We start from the raw sequence: 20,870 nt of genomic DNA on the forward strand, positions 1-20,870 counted from the left end.
TGATGGGACAAGTGTAAAGTCACCTGAAAAATTGAAGTTGATTCCCTAACACCTATACCAAAATAAATTCCAATTGGATCAAATATTTGAACATAAAAATTAAAAGTATAAAATTTGAAAAAAAAAAGAGCCTTTTATAATTTGAATAGGAAAGGCCTTTCTATGCATGACTTGAAACCAGAAGCTATGAAGGGAAGACTGATAAATTTGATTTTGCAAAAATTAAGCATTTCTGCACGGGAAAGAAAAACTCCATAAATAAAGTCAAAAGTTAGCAAATCTGGAAAAAGTGTTATATTTGCAATCTAAATGAAAAAAAGCTGACTTCTCTAATATATAAAGTGTTCCTTTAAGTCAATATGAAAAAGATAATACTAGCCAATTAATTTTAAAATGTTCAGGAACTATGAACATAGTCCACAGGAAAGGAAATACAGGTGACCTTTAAGTTAAACACACGAAAAATATTTAATCTTACTCATAATAAAAGAAATGTACTTTAAAGCTACAAAATAGTGTTTTTCATCATTTATTAGCAAGTATCAAATGACTTGATAATACATACTGGGTTGTTGAGAATATATAGAGAAAAACACTCTCAGACATTGTTGATAGGAATATAAGTTGATTGTATCCCTTAGGAGAACATTTTGGCAAAACAGATGTTCCTTGACTTACAATGGGGTTACTTCCTGATAAACCCATCAAAAATGGAAAATATCATAAGTCAAAAATATGTTTAATACATCCAACCCACCAAACATCATAGCTTCACCTAGCCTACCTTAAATGGGCTCAGAATACTTACATTAGCATACAGTTGGGCAAAATCATCTAACACAAAGCCTATTTTATAATAAACTGTGGAATATGTCTTGTAATTTATTGAATACAGTATAGTGTAGAGTACAGTATTGGTTGATTGCCTTTGTGATCACATTGCCAACTGCAGCTTGCTGCCACTGTGTATCCAGCATCATGAGAGAGTATGCATATTGCTAGCCTGCGAAAGATAAAAATTATAAGTAAGGTTTCTACCTAATGCATATTGCTTTCACATCATCATAAAGTCAAAAAAGTGTTAAGTCAAACCATCATAAGTTGGGGACCATCTGTATCCATCAACATTTAAAATGCACAAACCCTTTTGATCAGCATTTTCACTTCTAGGAAATGATTCTCTATGTATTTTACATATATACAAGGACATATATGGAGCATACTCATGACAGCGTTGTTCATAGTAGCAAGAGATTAGAAACTACTTAAATGTCCATTAGTAGGGGAATAAATTATGCTTTAGCCATGAAGTAAGATGGATGAATTTGTGTGTGCTCATGTAAGTGATCTCCAAGGTATATGGTTAAGTGTCAAAAGCAAGGTGTCAAATAGTGTGTATGTGTCCATTGAGCAATAAAAGGGGTGGAGTAGAAAGCTATGCATACAGAGAGGCACACACATACCTACTTCAGTGTGTAGGTTACTTCTGAAAGGATGTGCAAGAAGTTGGTAACGGTGTTGTCTAGCTTGATCAGGGAAGCTCCCTGATCATCACATTTAGCCATGTGCATCTATTATATTTTTTTAATCAAAAGACTTTTAGAATGAAGTGATTTCCTCCCTTTACTATGTCTGAGATCATGTTCAATTTATGTATAATTTCTATTGGACAAGAAACCTTTTGTAACCCTTTTCATAATCAAACAATAAATGTAAATTTCTGGTTTTGTAATCAGCAGGAAAAGGAATCTCTTTGAAGAGAACAGGAATCTTTGTTGCATATCATTTTCTTTCCTTTTATTTTTTAGTAATCTATAATGATTGAGAAACTTGGGAATAAGTTTATATTTTTCATAAAATTCAAAAAGTGTTATAATTGTCCAAATGCCCATGTATCCAGTCACCTAGTTCTAGAGTGTGGCTCAGTGGAAAGAAAGTAATGTGTTATAATAAGATATGGGAAAAAAAGGAACTTAGTAACAAAAATTCTACCTGTCTCATCTAGGCTCATGGATTTGAGATCTTATGCTCCAAATGTAGCCCACATTTTTCTGATTGCAAGAAATCCCTTGTGACTGCCTCACCACTCTGGGCCAGTTTCCTTGCAAGTCTGAAAAAGAATGATTACTTTAAGGTAGGACTTGGAAAGTATTTGTTGGTAAGTATACAATCCAGGGAAAATCAAGCCAGTGACTTAAAGTCCTATAGTCCATATTTAAATGTGTGACATAATTATGGAAGCTAGAGTTAAAGCAGACCTTTCTAGTTCAGTGGTATTCAGGTGCTAATGAAGGAGGTGTCTATGAACTGTTTCCAGTATTAGAGGAGAATTAATACTGTTGGTACTAAATGATGAAAGTGATTATTTGTACCAGATAAAACAACTTGCAAAAACTTGATAATGCAAACACAAAAACACCAGATAGGAAAATTAGCAAAGGTGTGGATTTTAAAAATTATTAAAAGATATCTAGTAAATTTCTCTTAAAATATTCAACTTCACAAGTAGTAAAGATACACATATGAACATAGTAATGAAGAATGTCTTTCATGTATGTACAAAAGGATATGAATGATATTCTGTGCTGTCAAGAGTATGGTAAAAATAATACTCCTATACCTTGCTGGTAACATTGCAAATTGGTAGAATCTTAATTGGAAAGTAATTTGGTAGTGTCTTCCAAGAGGTATAGAAAGGTTCAGACTTGGAACCTTCACTTTGAATAATCTTTTTAAAGGAAATATCCAAGAAGTAGAAAAGTCCCTAAGAATATGATGATGATAAAGATGTCATAGCAATACAAAAAGTACTTAAGATACTGTAGCATATATATGGTGGTTTTTGTTTTCGTTTTTGTTTTTTTCTTTTTTTGAGACGGAGTTTTGCTCTTGCCTCCCATGCTGGAGTGCAAAGGCACAATCTCGGCTCACTACAACCTCTGCCTCCTAGGTTCAAGGGATTCTCCTCAGCCTCAGCCTCCTGAGTAGCTGGGATTACAGGCACACACCACCACATCTAGCCAATTTTTGTATTTTTAGTAGAGATGGGGTTTCACCATGTTGGCCAGGCTGGTCTCAAACTCCTGACCTCAGGTGATCCATCCGCCTTGGCCTCCCAAAGTGCTGGAATTACAGGCATGAGCCACCATGCCCGGCTATTACTGTTGTTGTTGTTATTGTTGTTGTATAGGGTCTTGCTCTGTCATGCAAGCCAGATTGTTGTGGTAGGATCATAGCTCACTGCAGCCTTGAACTCCTGGGCTCAAGTGATCCTCCTGCCTCTGCCTGTCAAAGAGCTGAGACTATAGGCATGTGCCACCATGCCTAGCTAATGATTTTTTTTTTCTTCTTTTTAGTAGAGTCGAAGTCTTGCTATGTTGCCCAGGCTGGTCTCAAACTCATGTCCTCAAGTGATCCTTCCAGCTCGCCTCCCAAAGTACTGGGATTATAGGCATGAGCCACAGTGCCCAGCCAGTATATTCTTAAAAAATGTAAAATACTAAGTATGACTATCACTATAAATATGCATTTAGAAAACACAAATGATAGTAGTGGTGGGATTTTGCCATTTTTTATTCTACTTGGCAAACTTTCTGTACTTTGTTTTGTGAATTACTAGTTAATCAGTTATATCTTTAACTTTTTTTTTTTTTTTCCGTAGAGGCAGGGTCTTACCATGTTGCCCAGGCTGGTCTTGAACTCCTGAGCTCAAGCAATCTGCCCACCTCATCCTCCCAAAGTGTTGGGATTATAGGTGTGAACCATCACACCCAGCCAATTATATCTTAAAAGAAAATGGTAGAAAACTCTCCAAACTGGAAATAGGCCCTTAATGGTGAAAAAGATTAGGAATCACTACATCTAGCCGAGTCCCCTCATTTGAAGAAATTGGAGCTCAAACAGGCCCATTAATGACAAATCAGGGCCTAGGACTTGGGACACGTGATTCCTGAGTAGTAGACTATTTGCTGCCTGCCTGAAAGTTGCTGGTGAACACATTTTTTTCATGACGACTTGTGAGCAATGTTCTGAAGACCATTTTTTTTTTAAGGGACTGATAGAAGGTTCTGTTCAGTACCGGGAAAGGCTAGAAATGGCAGAGAATTACTTCCAGCTCTCAGTAAACCGGCCAGAAAGGTGAGTTATTGTTAAGACTCCTACTACAAAGATTGGTATTTAGGTAGTTCTTTTTATGTTTTATTTATTGTTTATTTATTATTCTTACTTGTTTATTGTTTTGAAATGGAGTCTCACTCTGCCACACAGGCTGGCAGCCTCCACCTCCTGGACTCAAGTGATCACACCACTGCACTGTAGCCTGGATGACAGAGTGAGACTCTGCCTCAAAAAAGAAAAAAAAAACAACGAAAGAAATTTTGCATCCTCCTCTGTGTAATTTTACTCATTATGATATCACATTTTCCATGGCAATTATGGAAAAATTATGTCTTTATAAACATAATTTTTAAAAGCTGCACAATATGGCCAGGCACAGTGGCTGACGCCTGTAGTCCCAGCACTTTGGGAGGCCAAGGCAGGCAGATCACGAGGTCAAGAGATTGAGACCATCCTGGTCAACATGGTGAAACCTTGTATCTACTAAAAATACAAAAATTAGCCGGGCACGACGGCGTGCGCCAGTAGTCCCAGCTACTTGGGAGGCTGAGGCAGAATTGCTTGAACTCAGGAGGCAGAGGTTGCTGTGAGCTGAGACTGCACCTGGTGACAGAGCAAGACTCCGTCTCAAAAAAAAAAAAAAAAAAAAGCTGCACAATATTCCAGCAAATGGATGTACCCCCATAATTTACTCAACTGTTTTTTACTGTTGGGGAAAAAATTACAAGTAGCTTAAATGTCCTCCAACATTTTAATTTATGTTGCAGGAGAGGCTCCCATTCTGCACACCAGGATAAATTTTAAACAGTTTAAAACCAAACTTCCATCTCCCTCCAGACCTGTTGTTGAATTTCCAATGTTTGTGGTTTTTAAAAAATAGCTGAATAATCCCAGCACTTTGGGAGGCCGAGATGGGCGGATCACGAGGTCAGGAGATCGAGACCATCCTGACTAACACGGTGAAACCCCGTCTCTACTAAAAATACAAAAATTAGCCGGGCGCGGTGGCGGGCGCCTGTAGTCCCAGCCACACGGGAGGCTGAGGCAGGAGAATGGCGTGAACCCGGGAGGCGGAGCTTGCAGTGAGTGGAGATTGCGCCACTGCACTCCAGCCTGGGAGACAGAGGGAGACTCCGTCTCAAAAAAAAAAAAAAAAAAAAAAAAAAAAAAAAAAAAAAAATAGCTGAATTAATATCGTAGACTTTTATTTTAGATTTACCTTTCATTTTCACTTTTTTTCATTTATTGTTATTATTTTTTATTTTTATTTTTTTAGACAGAGCCTCACTTAATCGCCCAGGCTGGAGTACAGTCCTCCGTCTCCCGGGTTGAAGTGATTCTCCTGCCTCAGCCTCCCAAGTAACTAGGACTATAGGCACGTACCACCATGTCTGGCTAATTTTTGTATTTTTAGTAGAGACAGGGTTTCACCATGTTGGCCAGACTGGTCTCAAACTCCTAACCTCAGGTGATCCACCCACCTTGGCCTCCCAAAGTGCTGGGATTGCAGGCGTGAGCCAATGCACCCAGTCATTAATTTTTTATTTTTAATTATTGTGGCTACATACTAGTTGTACATATTTATGGGGTACACGTGATTACATGTATAATGTCCATGTGGCATACAATGTATAATGATCAAATCGGGGTAATTAAGCTTTCCATCACCTCAAGCATTTATTTCTTTGTGTTGGGAAAATTCTTAGTTATTCAATTTTTTAAAGGTATTTGGAACTATATAATAAATTATTATTAACTGTAGTCACCCTCTTGTGCTACCAAACACTAGCTCTTTTTAATTTTTTTAAAAATATTTTTTGGGATTTGCCAGGAAGATGTTACTAAAGAGGAGTCCAGATGCAGACCCCAAGAGAGGGTTCTTGGATCTCGTGCGAGAAAGAATTTGGGGCGAGTCCATAGAGTAAAGTGAAAGTACGTTTATTAAGAAAGTAAAGAAATAAAGAATGGCTATTCCATAGGCAGAGCAGCAAACACTAGCTCTTATTCCTTCTATTTAACTAATTTTTGTAACCATTAACTATTCCCTCTTTTCCCCCCGCTCTCTGCTACCCTTCCCAGCCTCTGGTAACCATCATTCTACCTTTTTTATTTCATTATTATTATTTTTACAGAGTCTCACTCTGTTGCCCAGGCTGGAGTACAGTGGTACAGTCATAGCTCATTGCAATCTTGACCTCCTAGATTTAAGAGATCCTCCTGCCTTGGCTTCTCAAAGTTCTGGGATTACAAGTGTGAGCCACAGAACCCAGCCAACCATTATTCTGCTCTCTATCTCTCAGTTCAGAATTGTTTTTAGCTCCTACACATAATATCATAGACTTTCTCCCAATTTATTAGAGATTGTAATAGTGAAAAATTACAAGCAACCGAAGTATCCATCAATAATGGATAAATGAATTGCAGTTTATTTATATGATAGCCTATCTAGTAGTTAACCAGAGATTAACTATATTTACATATATCTGATTTAGGATTTTTCAACCTTAGTGCTACTGACATTTTAAATCTGATAATTTGTTGTGAGGGACTGGCTTGCGCTTCATAGGACATTTAACAGCATCCCTGGCCTCTATCCAGTAAATATCAATAGCACTTCTCCCTCATCCCCCAATAATGACAACCAAAAATGTCTCCAGACATTGCCAGATGTACCTAGGGGGCAAAATTTTCCCTGGTTGGGAACCCCTGATCTAAATGAATAGATTTCAAAAACAATGTCAGTGAAAAAAAAAAAAAAAAGCAAGTTATAAATACGTACGGTAATGGGTACCAAAAAAAACAGAATGAATGAGTAAGACCTACTATTTGATAGCACAACAGGGTGGCTCTAGTCAATAATAACTTAATTATACATTTAACATAGAGTGTAATTGGATTGTTTGTAACTTGAAGGATAAATGCTTGAGAGGATGTATACTCCATTCTCCATGATGTGCTTATTTCACATTACATGCCTGTATCAAAACATATATCCTGTAAATATATACACCTACTATGTACCCACAAAAATTAAAAATTAAAATGAAAAAGAATAAAATATATACCATGTGGATGTTACACATATAAAAATTTTAAATACACAAAATACTATACAGTCTGGGCGCAGTGGCTCACACCTGTAATGCCAGCATTTTGGGAGGCCAAGACAGGTGGATCACGAGGTCAGGAGTTCAAGACCAGCCTGGCCAATATGGTGAAACCCTGTCTCTACTAAAAATTCAAAAATTAGCTGGGCGTGGTGGCATGCACCTGTAGTCCCAGCTGCTCGGGAGGCTGAGGCAGGAGAATCGCATGAACCCTGGAGGCGGAAGTTGCAGTGAGCCGACATCGTGCCGCTGCACTCCAGCCTAGGTGACAGAGCAAGACTCTGTCTCAAAACAAAACAAAACTATACATTATTTATAGATACATATATATTCATTTATTCAACAAATATTTATCGAGTGCCTCCTATGTGCCAGGTCCTATTCCAGGCATTGGGAATATAATAAATGAACCCAAAGTGTCCTCGTCCTTATGGAGCTCACATGCTAATGTAGGAGAAAGACCGCAAGCCATTATACAATGTTAGATGGTAGTAAGTGCGATGAAGAAAAAGCAGTGAGTGGGGATACAGGGGTAGAGACTGCTCTTCTAGATAGATAAGTTTAATCTTCTAGAAGATTAAACTTCCTTAGGCCTTTCTAAGGAAGTTTTCTTTGAGAAGGGACCTGAATGAAGTGAAGAAGTGAGGCATTCAGGTATTCAGGGGAATAACATTCCAGCAAAAGGACAGACAGCAAATACAATAAATAGAAACATATATATATATATATACACACACAGAGAGAAAGAAAAGCGCCGAAGAGTACTTGAGAAAGCAGTCACCTCTGGGGAACAAGACAATGGATTGGGATGGGTGGCAGTGGTCATCAAAGGAAACATTAGCTTTCTCTACAGTATTTTTTTTTTTTCTTAAGACGGAGTCTCTTTCTGTCGCCAGGCTGAAGTTTAGTGGCGCGATCTCGGCTCACCGCAGCCTCTGCCTCCCCAGTTCAAGCGATGCCCCTGCCTCAGCCTCCCGAGTAGCTGGGACTATAGGCGCATGCCACCACGCCCGGCTAATCTTTTTGTATTTTAGCAGAGACAGGGTTTCACCATGTTGGCCAGGATGGTCTCAATCTCCTGGCCTTGTGATCTGCCCTCCTCAGCCTCCCAAAGTGCTGGGATTACATCTCTACAATATTTTTAAGTTACATGATAAACCTATACCCTTTTTTGTCAATTAAAAATAAATAAATAGGCCGGGCGCAGTGGCTCACGCCTGTAATCCCAGCACTTTGGGAGACCGAGGTGGGCGAATCACCTGAGGTCAGGAGTTTGAGACCAACCTGGCCAACATGGTGAAACCCCATCTCTACTACAAGTACAAAAAATTAGCCGGATGAGGTGGTGGGCACCTGTAATCCCAGCTACTCAAATTAAAAATACACAAACAAATAGCCAGGCACAGTGGCTCATGCCTGTAATCCCAGCTACTTGCTGAGGTAGGAAGATTGCTTGAGCCCAAGAGTCAAGGCTGCAGTGAGCTGTGATCATGCCACGCACTCTAGCCTAGGCGACAGAGTGAGACCCTGTCTTAGAAAAAGAAAAAAAAGAAACTATGCACAGAGATACTTATGTGTTGAGTGAGTGACATAATGCTGACATGATTTGTTACATAAATTGATGGCACCCTGTCTGAACTATTAAGAATGGACCAGATCAAGTTGTATAAAGGACTTGCTTTAATTGAATAAACATTTGCATATCTTGCAAAATCACATAGGTGATGGGGAACTGTCTCTACTCTGTATTATTAATATGTAAACATTACTAGGAGAGAGAAAAGAATAACCCAAATAATCATAACAAAAGGCAAAATAAAAATCATTGTGGAATATCAAATGCTAAAGAGAGTCATAGTGAGAAGGTAATAAACTTTCACAAAGGTTGAAGCAGAGAAGTTAAAAAAAGAAAGATAATGGAAGGCTTCAGGGAGGAGGTATTTCAGTTAAGTCTTAATGAGGATTTTTTTTTTTTTGACTGTGTCTTGCTCTTTTTTTTTTTTTTTTTTGAGATGGAGTCTCGCTCTGTAGCCCAGGCTGGAATGCAGTGGCGTGATCCCAGCTCACTGCAAGCTCCACCTCCCAGGTTCATGCCATTCTCCTGCCTCAGCCTCCCAAGTAGCTGGGACTACAGGCGCCCGCCACCACGCCTGGCTTTTTTTTTTTTTTTTTAGTAGAGATGGGGTTTCACTGTGTTAGACAGGATGGTCTCGATCTCCTGACCTCGTGATCCGCCCGCCTCGGCCTCCCAAAGTACTGGGATTACAGGCGTGAGCCACGGCCCCCACCCAATGGAGTCTTTCTCTTGTCGCCCAGCTTGGAGTGCAATGGCATGATCTTGGCTCACTGCAACCTGTGCCTCCTGGGTAGTACAGACTTTGCAAAAGTTATAGAACTTCCCTGGGCTCTGGTTTTCTCATCTGTAAAACAGGATTATTACCTTCTATAATAATGAGGAGAGGACTCAATAAGAAAATGTATTTAAAGTGTTAGCATAGCATTTAATACATGCTAGATAAATTTTAATTGATACTTTCCTTCTGGATCTTCTTTATATATAAAATACATATGTTATATGTATGTCTTTATGTATTTTTAGTACGTCTTTTATATGTATATGTACTGTTAATATAATACAACTCTTTCTATGTACATATATATACACATATAGACCCTGTCTATACATATATGTATAGAAAGAATTATACGAGATCAGTGGCTTCATAATGATGTTCCATGGAGCCTGCTTCAGAGCCAAAAGGGAAGGCAAATTTTGTAGATCTCTGAGCCTCTATCCTCCACTTGATTTATTTTTATTTTATTTTATTTATTTATTGAGACGGAGTCTTGCTCTGTTGCCCATGCTGGGGTGGCTCACTGCAACTTCTACCTCCTGGGTTCAAGCAATTCTCCTGCCTCAGCCTCCCGAGTAGCTGGGATTACAGGCGTGTGCCACAATGCCCAGCTAATTTTTGTATTTTTAGTAGAGATGGAGTTTCACCATGTTGGCCAAGTGAACTCCTGACCTCAAGTGATCTCCCCTCCTTGGCCTCCCAGAGTGCTGGGATTACAGGCATGAGCCATCGTGCCTGGCCTATCCTCCACTTTAATTAAGGCCATTTTTCTTTGAGCCCTTCTATATTTTAGAATTCCTGGTAAAAGTTTTTTTTTTGAGAAAAAGGGATCTGTAACCTAAAAATATGCTTAAAAACAAATTAGAAGGTTGGGCACGGTGGCTCATGTCTGTAATCCCAGCACTTTGGGAGGCCGAGGCAGGGGGATCACGAGGTCAGGAGTTTGAGACCAACTTGGCCAATATGGTGAAACCCCATCTTTACTGAAAATACAAAAATTAGCCAGGCGTGGTGGCGCATGCCTGTAGTTTCAGCTACTTGGGAGGTTGAGGCATGGTAACTGCTTCAACCCAGGAGGCAGAGGTTGTGGTGAGCCGAGGTTGTGCCACTGCACTCCACCCTGGGTGGTAGAGTGAGACTCTGTCAAAAACAAACAAACAAACAAATTAGAGCCAGGTGTTTTGGCATGTACTTGTAGTGCCGGCTACTTGGGAGGCTGAAGTAGGAGGATCACTTGAACCCAGGAGTTCGAGTCCATTCTGGGCAACAATGAAACCCCATCTCTTTATTTTTTTTATTTTTATTTTTATTTTTTTTGAGACGGAGTCTCGCTCTGTCGCCCAGGCTGGAGTGCAGTGACGCAATCTCGGCTCACTGCAAGCTCCGCCTCCCGGGTTTACGCCATTCTCCTGCCTCAGCCTCCCAAGTAGCTGGGACTACAGGCGCCCACCACCGCGTCCGGCTAATGTTTTGTATTTTTAGTAGAGACGGGGTTTCACCATGTTCGCCAGGATGGTCTCGATCTCCTGACCTCGTGATCCGCCCGCCTCGGCCTCCCAAAGTGCTGGGATTACAAGCATGAGCCACCGCGCCCGGCCCCCATCTCTTTAAAAAAAAAAAAAAAAAAAACTCCCCAAATTAGACTAGCTAATCCCTTCCAACTTTAAAATACTATGTATTTATGATTACTATTCTAGGTTCTCTTATGAAGAAATACTCATGTTTTTTATTTTTCATAGTTCTCTTGCTATGAGCCCTGGTGAAGAAATCTTAACCTTATTACAGACAATACCATTTGATATAGAAGACCTTAAGAAAGAAGCAGCTAATCTTCCTCCAGAGGATGGTAAGTGATGGACCAGGATACAGTGGAAGGGTTAAAAAAAAAAATTAAAATGTTCTACTAAGTCTCACAGGATCCTCTCCTAAGAGGACTTATCATGTGAATGTAGAATGGCAATATCATGCTTTCTTCTTTTTCAGATGACCAGTGGTTAGATCTCTCACCAGATCAGCTGGACCAGCTGCTGCAGGAAGCTGCTGGCAAAAAAGAATCAGAGTCTATTTCCAAGGAGGAGAAGGAGCAGAACTATGACTTAACTCAAGTCTCAGAGAGCATGAAAGCTTTCATATCCAAAGTCTCAACCCACAAGGGAGCAGAGCTGCCTCGGTAATTTGTGTTAAAGTATAAATATATAAATAGTTAGAACCCAAATGTTGAAGTCATAGTCATTGCCATTTCCACTTTTTTTTTTTTTTTGAGTAAATGAGTTGTACAGATTTCTTTCTTTTTTGTGCCGAGTATGGTGATAACTTACTTATCTGAAGTCAGATTTCTAGAAGTCTCATCCTTTGCAATCCTTGAAATAAGCCAGAAAGATCACCCTAAAAACCATCATCCAGAACCACACAGGGAAACCATATACTTTACTCTTTAGTAGCTTTATGGGCTCAACATTTAGCTTTCAACAAGTTCAGACCTCTGATCTCCCGCCCTGCAAACAGATTGGATATTGAAAACTCAAAGGCAGAAATAATAACAGAAATGTGAAATTACATTTGGCAAGTAACAGGAAAAACAGGTAGATAGAATTATTACTTGTAGGCTGGGCGCGGTGGCTCACACCTGTAATCCCCGTACTTTACGAGGCCAAGGCGGGTGGATCACGAGGTCAGGAGTTCAAAACCAGCCTGGCCAGCATGGTGAAACCCCAACTCTACTAAAAATACAAAAATTAGCTGGGCATGGTAGCGCACGACTGTAATCGCAGCTACTTGGGAGGCTGAGGCAGGAGAATGGCGTGAACCTGGGAGGCGGAGCTGGCAGTGAGCTGAGATCGCGCCACTGCACTGCAGCCTGGGCTACAGAGAGAGCAAAAAAAAAATAATAATAATAATTGTTACTTGTGTATCACATATATCACTATTAGTGTTGATACTCTTGAACCTGATGAAAGATCTAAATTTATATTTGGTATTCTCTCTTTTTTTTTTTTTTTTTTTTTGAGACGGAGTCTTGCTCTGTCGCCCAGGCTGGAGTGCAGTGGCCGGATCTCAGCTCACTGCAAGCTCTGCCTCCCGGGTTCACGCCATTCTCCTGCCTCAGCCTCCCGAGTAGCTGGGACTACAGGCGCCCGCCACCTCGCCCGGCTAGTTTTTTGTATTTTTAGTAGAGACGGGGTTTCATCATGTTAGCCAGGATGGTCTCGATCTCCTGACCTCGTGATCCGCCCGTCTCGGCCTCCCAAAGTGCTGGGATTACAGGCTTGAGCCACCGCGCCCGGCTGGTATTCTCTCTTTAAGAAAGCAGGGATAAGGGAAGATATGTTCTGGTTTATTTTTTAAGCTTTAGTTCTTAAAAGAACAGGCTTTATTTAAAGTAACTCAAATAAATAATGGTTTTGCTAATGCTAGATATCTTATTGGGGCTAGAGAGTGGGTAGGTCCCTAAATCAGCATAAGCTAAATGTACATAAACAAGATGCTATTTTTACTTTTCATTTATCAGACTTTCCCATTTCTGTTGTCCTTCAAGGCCAATAAACTCAAGAATTTTTAAAACTTAAACTACAATTTTTCTTGCTGTGCCTCCTTAGAAATTCTATCTTTGGTAGCTTTCCTAAGAATGGCACTACTTTAGAAAAGTTTCAAACAGTTGTATTTAGAATAAATTGTCTTTGTCCTTTAATATTGCAGAGAACCTTCTGAAGCTCCAATAACTTTTGATGCAGATTCTTTTCTTAATTATTTTGATAAGATTTTAGGTAAGTAATGGTGTGATGTTGACTTTCATTTTGAAACTGTAAGTCGTATAGCTGTTGCTAGAGCATTGGGTTATTAGATATCTCAGAAGCCAAAATATTTGCTTTCTCTTCCTGGTTTTGAGTTGCTTTCAACCATGAATTACTACCCATGAATAATTTTGTAGAGGCTGCCTAGCTCAGTGCTTGACATATATAGTAGCTGCTCATTAAATTTTTTTTTTTTTATTTGAGACAGAGTCTCGCTCTGTCACCCAGGCTGGAGTGCAGTGGCACGATCTCGGCTCACTGCAAGCTCTGCCTCCCGGGTTCACGCCATTCTCCTGCCTCAGCCTCCTGAGTAGCTGGGACTACAGGTGCCCGCCACCACACCCAGCTAATTTTTTTGTATTTTTAGTAGAGACAGGGTTTCACTGTGTTAGCCAGGGTGGTCTCGATCTCCTGACCTCGTGATCCACCCGCCTTGTCCTCCCAAAGTGCTGGGATTACAGGTGTGAGCCACTGCGCCTGGCCTCATTAAATATTTGAGAGTGACTGAATGCTGTGTGTTTAAATAGGGTTTTACCTTGGCTCCCATATTATATTGTTCTTTTTTGGAATTACTGTACTTACAAATCAATAAGAAAAAGATAACTCAATTTAAAAATCATTATAATATGTATATATATACAGAACTGCAGAGATGAAGATCGGGATACCCAGAAACTGCTAAAAGATGCTTACCTCTGGGGAGAGTGTGAGATTTGAGACAATATTTGTGTGGCTTGAATGTTTACATCAAAATGTATTCATTTATTAGGTAGTTTTTAAATGTTTTAAGAAAAATATTTTAATTAATTGAATTCACTTTTTTTAAAGCTAAATCTTTTGACTCAGCCTGTACGCTTTTCTACAACATTAAATACACACATATTCTACAACATTAAATGCACAGCATTACCATTTGTAAAAGGGATTTTTGTGAAGTAGACTATGTGTCTTTTTCTGTGGGTAACATTCTAATTATTTTGAGATGTGTAGTAACTAAAAAGTAGTAATAATAATAATTACCAAGTGGCTCTTTCTTTCTTGGGGGCTATGTAGGGCCAAGGCCTCATGAGTCAGATTCTGATGATCTGGATGAGGAAGAATTTGAATGTTTAGATAGTGATGATGACTTGGACTTCGAAACACACGAACCTGGCGAAGAGGCTTCTCTGAAAGGAACTCTTGATAATCTCAAGTCATATATGGCCCAGATGGACCAGGAACTAGCACACACCTGCATCGGCAAAAGTTTCACCACTAGAAAGCAAGTGGTATGTGTGTTTTTAACCTTTTTCTCTTTCTGAGTCTAGTATGTCAGATAGCTAAAACCATATTTTATCATAGTTTTTCTTTTTTTGGTGTGTGAGATTTGAAATAAATAAGAATGTTAATTGTTTTCCTAACTCTGGTAGGATAAAGGATCATAGACTTAATTTTCCTAAACATAAGCTTCATTATATTACTTATTCTATGTTATCTATCAGGATTTAAAATAAAAGGTCATATAATATGCTCAAATTAGAATGCGATTGTACACTACAACTTCTTAAATAGATTTTTCTTCAAAAGTAGTTTTAAAAAACTACAGCTTAAATGGATTTTAAAAAAGAGAGGGCACATGTTCTCAAGACCTTTTGAGACTGTGCCTTGGGCCACAGTGGATTAAAACAAAATAACATAAGTAAATAAATAGAAAGGATCTTAAACATCCAAATAACTTTCCAGTTTTGACAGTTTATTTTGTATGTTTCCCTAATTTAGAGCCAAATTTAGAATTCACCTTCCATTTATGTTTTCATCCTAGTTTTTAATGCCACCACTGTCTAATCCTAAACAGTGGCATTATGGAAAGAGCAAGGACCCTGGAGTCTTATGGGTGAGGGTTTGAAGTCTACCTCAGCTGTCCACTGTCAATGTGTCTATAAACCAGTAATCCTCATGTCATAGAATTAACATGAGAACCAAATTAGACAGCAGAAAAACCTACAATAGGCCTTTAATTAATGTTAATTCCCCTTGCTTTGGTCATCTAAACCACTTTTAAAACTATAATCACTTCCAGAATTGTCAAAATCTAGTAGAAACCATACATTAGATTTATCTAAAGCAGCAGTATTTCTTAAATTTTAATGTGAATATAAACCAAAGGATCATGTTACAACATAGATTCTGATTAAGTAGGCCTGGGATGAAGCCTGAGATTTTCCTTTTTTTTTTAAAAAATCACTTTGTTTTATTTTATTATTATTATTATTTTTAATTTGAGATGGAAGTCTCCCTCTATCACCCAGGCTGGAGTGCAGTGGTGCGATCTTGGCTCACTGCACCCTCTGCCTCCTGGGTTTAAGCGATTCTCCTGCCTCAGCCTCTGAAGTAGCTGGGACTACAGGTGTGCACCGCCATGCCTGGCTAATTTTTGTATTTTTAGTAGAGACAGTTGGCCAGGCTGGTCTCTCAAACTCCTGACCTCAAGTGATCCACCCACCTCAGCCTCCCAAAGTGCTGGGATTACAGGTGTGAGCCACCGCTCCCAGCTGAGATTTTCCATTTCTAATAAGCCCCAAGCGGTGGACATTCTGCTGCTCCATGGACTACACTTTGGGTAGCAAGGACATAAAAGTCTATCGAGCTGTAATCTTTCAAATCCTTTCCCCAGCTTGTGGAATCAGAGGCCCAACTAACAATTTAGAGTCTTTGTGGTTGCAACCACAAAGCCTTATGTTTTCATTTTTAAGCTTTTTCACTGGGAAAGAAAGGAATACTTGCTTCTTTCATTTTGAAGAAAATTTACATTATTGTTTCATTTAATACTCACTTTTATGTTTCTTTCTTTTAAGACTCTTAGACAAGTTATAAATGTACCTTCTTAATTCTGTTAGCCTTTGAGCTATTTCAAAATAGACATGCGATTTATTTGATTTGCAGGAATCTTTCCTGGAGAGAAGTGTCTTATAATCTTTAGAACCAAGTGTTAATATCTGTGCTAAGCCATATAACTTATTAGACTTCATTTTCAGTTTATATCACCAAGGATAAGAAGTTTCCTTTTTAATTTGGAATGCAAATTTACATTGTGGCTTAGTTATCTTTTTATTGTAACCACCATGCAACCTAATGATATATTATCCCATAATTTTCTTTTCCCTCCATGAATAAGGAACCTGTATCCCAGACTACTGACAACAATTCAGATCAGGAAGATTCTGATACAGGAGAATCTGTTATGGCACCAGTAGATGTGGACCTGAACCTGGTTTCAAATATATTGGAATCCTATAGCTCCCAAGCTGGACTGGCAGGACCCGCTTCCAATCTTTTACAAAGCATGGGAGTGCAGCTGCCTGACAACACCGATCACAGACCAACAAGTAAGCCAACGAAAAATTAACCAGCACATTTAGCTTCTCTTTTCTCTTTTTAAATAAATATTGAATATGATTCTGTTCATTTCTAGTTTAGATTACTCATTTAGTAAAAATGTTTCTTCATTACAAGTTTTACAGATTGACTTCTCCTACATGAGAATTGTGGCCCTCTTGGCACAAGTCTTTGTGATCTCAGCTGTGGGTTACACACAGGTTTTGAACTCGGCAGGGTAGAATCTAACCCCTAGACAACTTTGAGATGAAATTCACACACTTTGTGCTAAGGACATGGCCTACCACAATATACCCTTGGAGTAATTCTAAATATTTAAATTTCTCCCTTACTGCTATTCATCCTCAGATCAAAATTTCAAGCTGACAGATTTGGATTTGATAACTCATTCACTTTTTCTTTTCAATTTTTTTAATGTGGCATAACATGCATATGGTTAAGTGCACAAATCTTGAGTGTACAGTCAGTGAATTTTTACATGTATGTATGTACCTGAAGCAAGACATAGAACTTATTTACTTGTAAATAACAGCTATATTGAGAATAAGTCACATACCAAAAAATTTACCCTTTATACAATTCAGGGGTTTTTAGTATATTTACAAAATTGTGCAACCATCACCACCATCTAATTCTAGAATATTAGAAACCCCATACTCACTAATAGTCTCTCATTCCCTTCTACTCCCAGCCCCTAGAAACCACTAGTCTACTTTCTGTCTCTATGGATTTGCCTATTTTGGACATTTCATACCTGATACTGTACTTAATTGTTTTAATTAATTAATTGGTTTGATATTTAATATAGCTGATATATCTATTGCTAAGATGAAATGTTTCTTAAAATGATTCTCATATTCCTCCTAAAATAAATCATTATCTATATATCATAAAATTCACCATTAAAAGCAAAAAAAAAAGTCTTCTCTACAGACAGCTCCATATATTGACCATGTTTTTATAATCTAGGTCTCTGGATTCTTCTTTATTATCGCATGCAGCAGAGAGATGCCCTTACTATATCTTACCCTATCCAAGTAAAAACAATGGAAATAGATTCATACTGTTCCCTCTCCAGTGACCAAGGGAAGAATTAGGAGAATGGTGTAGTAGAGTTCTCATTTGAGAACTTACTATCACAAACTAATAAAAACTAAATATGGCTGGGCGTGGTGGTGGGTGCCTGTAATCCCAGCTACTTGGGAGGCTGAGGCAGGAGAATAGCTTGAATCCGGGAGCCGGGGGTTGCAGTGAGCCAAGATTGCACCATTGCACTCCAGCCCAAGCGACAAGAGCGAAACTCCGTCTCAAAAATAAATAAATAAATAAATACTAAATATACCATACCCCACTCCAATCCTTTCTCTTCCTAGTGTTCACTGAAGTGAACTAAGGAAGAGGGTAAGTGTTACACATTGACTAAAGTAACACATCAGATGATATTGTGCAACATTTTAACATTTTAAATAATTATTTTAAATATATTTTTATTGTTTGTTTTGAAGCTACATTTCTCATGTTAAAAATGGGGTCCAGAATGCCATCCCAGCTCAACTATGAGAAAAAGGTTTCCCCCCATTGCACTTGTGGTACATTAGGTTTATCTTCATTGAGGATTAAATATTGGGTAGAGAAGGGGTGACAGACAGGCAAAAATATAAATGAAAATTTTTAAAATTCTGGTTACCAGGGCTGACTGACTTTCACCTGTTTTTCTATTCTGCATCATGGACCCAGATGAGTTATATTTATCCTTAGCACCTTCATAATTCATTGCCCACATATATATTCTCAGGTCAGGTAGGCCCTGTACCAAAGTTTCTTTTATTTATCTGCCATTTTCAGTATCCCAAGCCTGTTCTTTTCTGCCTCAGCTTTCAGATATCCTTGGAGTTCTACAGCAAAGTTCTTTTCCCACTCACTACTGAGAAGCAAAGTTCAATGGTGCAGCTCCTGCTGCTAGCCACTCTCATCTTTTCTTTCCCAAAAACACATTAATCAAAAAACAAACAGTTACTCCATGGTAAGTTTGGGAAACTCATAACCAGGAACTCCGCACACTCCCCTTTCTATCAGTATTTTCAGATTGGGGATGTGTACACATGTGCTCACAAACACACCCACATAGAGATAGAAAAGATTGGGAGATGGTAATACACATGGACCCTGAACTGTTTTCTTCTAACTGCAAGATATGAAGAAATCTCAGAACCTCTCTTTTGTGAGTGCTTTACCCTTCTGCATGCTGGGTTCAGCCCAGGTAAAGGCAAGCCGCCAATCTAACAAGACAATCAAGTCCCATCACATATTATCCCTCAACATTTCCTGATGAAGGCACTTTGATTTCCCCAAAGCAATGATGGTTTGCTGGCTGTGGAGAGAGCAATGACCTTTTGAGATCAAAAGGAAATTCAGTGCTTTAACTTTTCTAGTTCTAGAATCTCTTTAGTCCTATGGGACTTTGGAACTTAGTCCTATGGGACTTTGACGTGTAAATAACCTTAGGGTCTCTGGAGCTTGTGTCTTTAATCACAAATTAGTGCCTAGAATCTTCTGAAGATATGATTATTTCCTCTTTTCAGCAAGACCTCTAACATTTCTCCTGCACATTGCTTCAGTTGTTCCACTGACTTGAAACCTGGACTTAATTGTTTAATTGTCACCAATAGGGATCCTTTCCCCTACCCCCAAATTCTCACCTTGTAAAATTTTCTCAATTCATAGAACAGAAAAAGACATCAGAACAAAGGTGTGGACATTTTATTTTCCCCAAATAATCTCTTCTCCCTTATGGCATCATATATGAATGATGAGAAATCCTAAATTTAGTTTATTCCATAAAGTTTAAGAAATAGGTCAGGTTTGGCATCTGTTTATCTCCACCAATCCCTTTGTTAAAGTTAATCAACACATTGTGGATGTGCAAATGCCAGCAACTGTTTTATTTAGGAAAACAGGCATAGCAAAGCGAGTCTTTTCCCTGGGTCACGAACTGAGCATGTGACAGAGCTGAAAACAGCAAAAAAGACTTACTCTCTGGAGTCCCATTGAGATTCTACTACCTCAACAGAGCCTCATGGCATCTGGTTTATTATAAAGTACTCTGAGTCATAATGACTTAATTATGACTTTTATTTAACTACCATGTACATGTAACTAGAATGCACCTGTACATGAATTTAAATATGTTATACTGTGCTATTTTTCTTAATTCTGTAAGGGTAACAAGTAACTCAGTAATAACTTGAAACTTGCTATATATTTTCAATACTAAGATAAAAGTTTTAACCAAACTTACAACAGGCACATTTTGGCAGTTAGTGTAAACACAACATTAACAAGCCATATGCCAAAAGATGTTTGTTTCCAAGGCCTTGGAGAAAATGACTGAACAAGGGCCTACATCCAAACTAATGCTTCCGCCTTCCCCCTGAGTTTTGACAGTTGACAGCTCATCAGTTTTCTTCTCACACTGGCTTTTTTGATTGCCCATTGGTAGGAATTTCTTCCATTAACACTGCTGATAGAAGTGTCTTACTGTAGGCTCACCCTCTGCCCTGCCCTTCTGAGGTCCTGTAGCTTGTCTTTTGTCACTTCTTTGTCAACTGATCTCTAGTTTGTCCCTCAGGAATACCAAGGAGCGATCTAAGTTACTTGGTCTGGGCTAAGCAGGCAGGGAAGAACAGGTCTGTTTTTCCACCCACTCCTTAATCAGTTGGTGGGAGATGGCTAACTTAGGGGGCAGCCAGAATGGGAAAGTCCCATTCTGTTGCTGAGTATAGGGGCCCTTTCTCTTCAGGGCTGTGGCTACCTCATCATGACTGAACCAGGCAGCTGTCTCTAATTCTCTCAAGTTCACCTGGATCTGAAAGACATAAGGAAAAAAAGGATGTAAGATCAGGAGCTACAAAATTTAGAATACTATGGCCAAAGGTCAGAAAATGATTCTAGAACTAAGCAATCTTAGAAGATAATACCTGGGATCTCCAGGTTAGATGAAAGTCAGTTCTAGATACTGCCCAGAAGCAAAAGAGGCATAATTAAGAAATGAGAGTTAAATATATTTTTAACATAGTAAAAAAAAAAAAAAAGATAAGATATATTAAATAAATCCTGGAAGTACAAAT

The 20,870-nt window shown here is 38.9% G+C and overlaps 2 protein-coding genes across 11 annotated transcripts in view; one reads left to right on the forward strand and one right to left on the reverse strand.

Annotated features, from left to right (window-relative positions):
- Positions 1–20,870, reverse strand: part of NUDT13 (nudix hydrolase 13) — a 67,028-nt gene that overhangs the window by 25,430 nt on the left and 20,728 nt on the right. For 5 of the 7 annotated variants that reach the window (XM_050803509.1, XM_050803510.1, XM_050803515.1 and 2 more), the window contains one exon: positions 19,494–20,608. The exons of 1 other annotated variant lie outside the window; for it this stretch is intronic. In XM_050803509.1, coding sequence (XP_050659466.1) covers positions 20,408–20,608 — 201 coding nt within the window. In that variant the 3' untranslated portion in view covers positions 19,494–20,407. Of the gene's footprint in view, positions 1–386; positions 1,004–19,493; positions 20,609–20,870 lie in introns of those variants that run through there. One more of the 7 variants, XM_050803511.1, reaches the window with a different exon arrangement.
- Positions 1–20,870, forward strand: part of ECD (ecdysoneless cell cycle regulator) — a 59,668-nt gene that overhangs the window by 15,888 nt on the left and 22,910 nt on the right. For 2 of the 4 annotated variants that reach the window (XM_050803430.1, XM_050803428.1), the window contains 7 exons: positions 2,006–2,134; positions 4,052–4,137; positions 11,317–11,423; positions 11,561–11,747; positions 13,274–13,341; positions 14,422–14,636; positions 16,523–16,812. In XM_050803430.1, coding sequence (XP_050659387.1) covers positions 2,006–2,134; positions 4,052–4,137; positions 11,317–11,423; positions 11,561–11,747; positions 13,274–13,341; positions 14,422–14,636; positions 16,523–16,753 — 1,023 coding nt within the window. In that variant the 3' untranslated portion in view covers positions 16,754–16,812. Of the gene's footprint in view, positions 1–2,005; positions 2,135–4,051; positions 4,138–11,316; positions 11,424–11,560; positions 11,748–13,273; positions 13,342–14,421; positions 14,637–16,522; positions 16,813–20,870 lie in introns of those variants that run through there. The other 2 variants (XM_050803427.1, XM_050803429.1) reach the window with 1 other exon arrangement.

Source organism: Macaca thibetana, chromosome 9 (assembly GCF_024542745.1).
Source record: "Macaca thibetana thibetana isolate TM-01 chromosome 9, ASM2454274v1, whole genome shotgun sequence".
Taxonomy (NCBI): Eukaryota; Metazoa; Chordata; class Mammalia; order Primates; family Cercopithecidae; genus Macaca; species Macaca thibetana.